General features: G+C 45.7%; 1 protein-coding gene across 1 annotated transcript in view; it reads right to left on the reverse strand.

Annotated features, from left to right (window-relative positions):
• The window catches only part of LOC109709081, a 4,398-nt gene extending 349 nt beyond the window's left edge, over positions 1–4,049 (reverse strand). The window contains exons 1-5 of the mRNA XM_020231152.1: positions 3,831–4,049; positions 3,504–3,594; positions 3,339–3,407; positions 3,160–3,221; positions 115–1,303 (exon numbers count right to left, since the gene is read on the reverse strand). Coding sequence (XP_020086741.1) covers positions 115–1,297 — 1,183 coding nt within the window. The 5' untranslated portion in view covers positions 1,298–1,303; positions 3,160–3,221; positions 3,339–3,407; positions 3,504–3,594; positions 3,831–4,049. The remainder of the gene's footprint in view (positions 1–114; positions 1,304–3,159; positions 3,222–3,338; positions 3,408–3,503; positions 3,595–3,830) is intronic.

The following is a 4,734-nucleotide window of genomic DNA, read 5'->3' on the forward strand; positions in this document are numbered from 1 at the left end:
TGTCGGTGGTCCCCTGCTCTGGAGTGAAGTGGCAGGTGCAGTCCAGCTGACGAGGGATGCAGGCACAGACTCTGGCACTTGCAACGAAAGTGCCGTCCTGCCGCAAAGAAAAACCTGCCCACGCTGTGGACAACTGTGGCGGCGTGAGGCCACCACAGATAAACAACGTGCGCGGTCGACGAACGCTCGGGTGCCCGACGGTGCCTGAAGACAAGCTCGACCCTCGACTGTCCTTGAATGTCCCCTTGATACTTTTGGGGTTCCTAAAGGACTGCCTGCACATGCTCTCACTGCAGGGTCTCTTCCTTTGCATTCGATCAAACATCTTTCCTTCGAATATCTCCGCCCTTTTCACGGTCAAGGCCGGTTCACTACATCCAGTAGTAGAGAGGTTTGAACGCGCTGGACAATATCTGAAGATCGCAGGTCGCAAACCCACCTCAAAAATACGAGCCTTGTCCTCATCGTCTCGAACTACAAAAGGAACACAGTGCAGTAATCGGGAGAACTCTCGCTCATACTCTGCCACTGTCCTGTCCCCCTGTCTCAAATTTCTCAGATCTCTTTCCATCTGCCTCTTCACACTCTGTGGAAAATAGGTCGTCAACAACAATTCCTTGAACCTGTTCCACGTGATAGCAGCCAAATCAGCACGGGGATCCTCCCGGATGTCCACCCACCACCTGTAAGCCTCGCCATCAAGGTGGTGTGTCGCAAACCAGACTCGGTACCGCTCCTCAACAAAGGTATCATAAAATAGCTTCTCCATATGCATCAGCCATTTTTCAACCACCCAATGATCGGCTTTCTCCCCGTCAAAGATATGAGGGTTGCAGCGACGGAAGTCATTTAATCGTTCCATCATCCGCTCTCGCTCCTCAACCCCCACCATCTCGGGTAACACTGTCCCAGCTGCTGCTACAGGTACTGGTGGTGGTACTACTGTCTCCTGTCGGGTCTCTGCCCTCGGAGCTACTGGGGGTGTGTCAAGTACAGGTGACTGTGCTCTCACTGTGGTGCCCCTCTCTGGTGCTATAGGTACAGAATCTGGAATCTCTCTGTCGGTCGTCTGCCGCAGTAACAGATCCTCTAACCTCTTCATCCTGTCCTCCTGCCGACGCGCAGCGTCCATCTGCTGTCGTGCTGCCGCGGCCTGCTGAGTAACCAACTCTGTCAACGTCACAAGCTGATCCTGCAACTCATGGAGCTCACTGGACCCCGAAGTGACGGAAGTCTCAACTTCTTCCGCAGCGGCTGCCTCAGCCGCCCCGGCAGTTCCAGAACGAGTCGTAGGCATCTTGAACTGCAACACAAAAACAAACATAGGTTAATAAACCCTATACTATTGAACCCTCTTAGAGGATATAAACCAACTAATTAAGCGAAAGTAATGAAATGTAACGCGTACTAACTTCCGATGTCACGTTGTCGGCCGCCAACGTGACCCTCTGCAAAGTTAGTACTTGCACATCCCAATCAAACTCCTACTATTCGGAGTTTATAAGTACCCAATCAAAGCACTTTCGCTAACAACAACCTAGACTAGACATCGTCTCTCACGTGCCTATTCTTATAGTCCAACCAGCCTAAGGTTTGCTCGGTCTACTAAGACTCAACCCTAGGCTCTGATACCACTATAATCTGTCACGCCCGGGTACCAGCGGAAGCATATCCGGCACGTGCACAGACCCGCCATACACCTGCAGTATATAAGGCGTCTACAAGCAACAAGTCGAAAGGAAGTAAAACAAAGAAAGTCCTATCCTGATATCAAAGCAATGTACAGGTCGATATATATATCAACAAAAGAACAAAGAGTGTACAATCCCAAAATCTCGACTAAAGAGAAGTATCACAACTGTAATTCACGGTCCAAGTAGTACATATACATCACGAGGATACAAAAATAGGATAGATACAATGATGGTTTCTCTATACATAGGGACATCACCCTCGGCCGTAGCCCGAGCAACAAGGTGATCGACTAGCACGCTCCTAGTAGTCCCTAGCTAGGCGCGACTCCCTTGCCACGATCCCTAGCCTCTCCTGTAACAGGCTCTGTAAAAACAACCACCAAAAGGGCGTGAGAACTATAAACAATAGTTCCCAGTGGGTAAGCCGCCAGCCTCGGCGAATTACACCACTAGGCTCATGATGTACTAAATGGAAATAAAAGCAGTAATTTGCATGATATAGAAATATGCAGTGCTAACCGGTGACAGGCATGTATTCAACATGTAAACATGATTTCTGCAGTAATGAATCAAGTAAATAATAGAAGTATTGCAACTACTATGAACATGATCTTAAACATAATCATAGAAATGTAAGTACTACTGTACACTTACAACTGATACTCATTCATTACTATCACTATCATTACCATTTTTATTTTCATTCTCATTCAATAGGACCTACTCAAGGTAGTCCAGCTTGCGCCGCGCCTAATGGCCCCGTGGTAGTATACACTCCCCACGGCAATCCACTTCGGCACCCAATCCCGCACGGGCGAGCAACTGTCGCGTAGGCCAACTCCGGAGTGCCGGCTTGTAGGGAGCTACCCTCACAAGCGTGTGCGAATGAGCACGATGGCAAGCAAGCAAAGTCCATTGTCCACATGTCACAATTTTCATATTATCAATACAAAGTTCATAACCCTCGATCCTCTGATCGGAATATCAATACACAAATAGTAACAAAAGCTAGTATCCACTAGATTGTAAACATGTAAGGGTAAAGCTAAATCACATAGCATTATAATCTTTCCACTAGTATGGCACTATCAACATAGTCATGAGCATGTCATAGTTCTCTATATTAGAGTCAGGAGAATATCATTGTTCTCTACTTTAAAGTGCATCCTACACTTGTTCATAAGCCATTCAACTGTATTGAATATGAATAGAAATACTTTCATGTATATATGTTCTCTATATCATAGAAACATAATAACCTGATCTCCTGATTGTTCTACTGAACTAAACAAGAATACTTTAATGCATGAGTACTTTTATGCATGAACGCTCATTTCACATATGATAAACGTCATGATGACGAATTCCGAGCCCTTTAACAATCACATAGGCATATAATTAAACCACGTCTATAATACATATAGAACATAGGGGGCTTCACTTGCTCTGGTTAGGTCAAACCCACATAGTATTAGGCTCTAAATCAGTCCAAGAAGTCTCAAGGATCAGCTCCACTAGGTCTCAATCCTGCTGAACATGAAGCACAAAGATCGGATCAAATCACAATTGAAATGTCCAATTTCGGCGCAATTGCACTTAATACATAGGAATAGCTTAAATCCCTATTTTGGCTTAGTTCAATACCTCACGTTAAGCTTCCAAAAGGTCCTCCAAGGCCAAAGGAAGGCGGTCCAAGGGTCCAACACCTTCTCGCTGTGAACAATTCCGAAACGACAACAAACTCATCAATAATAGCAATTATGGTCGGAATCTTGCAATTTCGGCTTCCTAACTGAAATTCTTACTTACCTTAGGGTAGAACAACTTCCAAACCAGCTTCAACGAGTACACGTTCAGCTCAACGAGGCTCGAAGACCTGCTGCGAAGTCAACGTACAAAACTGCATCAAGTAGCGGCAATAACTCGCGTTTAATTCCAAATTAGCTTCATAATGAACTAATTATTGCTACTAAGCTTCAACATAGCTTATCCCTGGTCTAAGGGGGTTCATTCACAGCTAGTTAACTCATTTTCACATGCTGAAATCTCAGGTTAAAACAGCAGGGAACAAAATCTTGAAATCAATACTCGATTCGACTAATAGAACGTCGACAATGGAATAGATGAGTCGATTACCTCTATTATGCTTCCAACCAGTGAACAACTGGTCCAGAGCTGCGGAAACCCGTCCAAAATACTCTCTCACACGTCCACGAAGGCTCAGCAACACTCCCAAACAGCGAAGGGCGAGCTCGGCGACGACAACGGTGCAAAACGGCGACTTTTCTCTAGAGAGAGAAAAACCCTAGAGAGAGAGAAAGAGAAAAATGGGAGAACCCTTCTCTGGACCCCAGACCCTTCCACAGAGCTCCTGGAGTCGTGCTGGGGGTTATAGATAAGGATCACAATGTGAAAAGACCAAAATAGCCTTGCTGCCACGAATTGCCACTGTGTACCGGTACACCATTGCGGCTGTACCGGTACAGCAAGCAGAAAAGGCTGATTTTCGCCAGTTCAATGCACTTTCTCACTTTTCGCATTCCAATCATCCTCTAACTTATCCAAACACTTGCTCTAACCTTTTAGAACATGTAGGAGTGATCCACACACCATTCCACATACTCGAACTCCGCAATTTGCAAAAGTTCAGTGTATTACAATGTGATATCGAGAAATTAATAGTAAGAGGTCACTTCATTACTTTTGCATGATTGGGATAGTGTGGTTATGAGTAGGACTGCGATAGCATGGGTTATTTTAACCTGTGCTTGTTGTGTTTGTTACAGCTTGTGATGACGACGACACGAACTACGACAGCTGAGGCGACCGAGCCGGAGAAGCCTGTATCCCTCCGATCCGGCGAGATTCGGGAGTTGAGAGAGCAGTTGGCCACTTTAGTTGGCGTGGTGGAGCGACAATCGAGCGTGGCGCTACTTCAAGCCGAGGCTTTGCGCCGACAGGACACTACAACAATTTGATGATTTAGCAACATAAAATTAGCAACATTTAGTTGAATAATGCTATTTCTAATATTTAGTAA

This window comes from Ananas comosus, linkage group 4 (assembly GCF_001540865.1).
Source record: "Ananas comosus cultivar F153 linkage group 4, ASM154086v1, whole genome shotgun sequence".
Taxonomy (NCBI): domain Eukaryota; kingdom Viridiplantae; phylum Streptophyta; class Magnoliopsida; order Poales; family Bromeliaceae; genus Ananas; species Ananas comosus.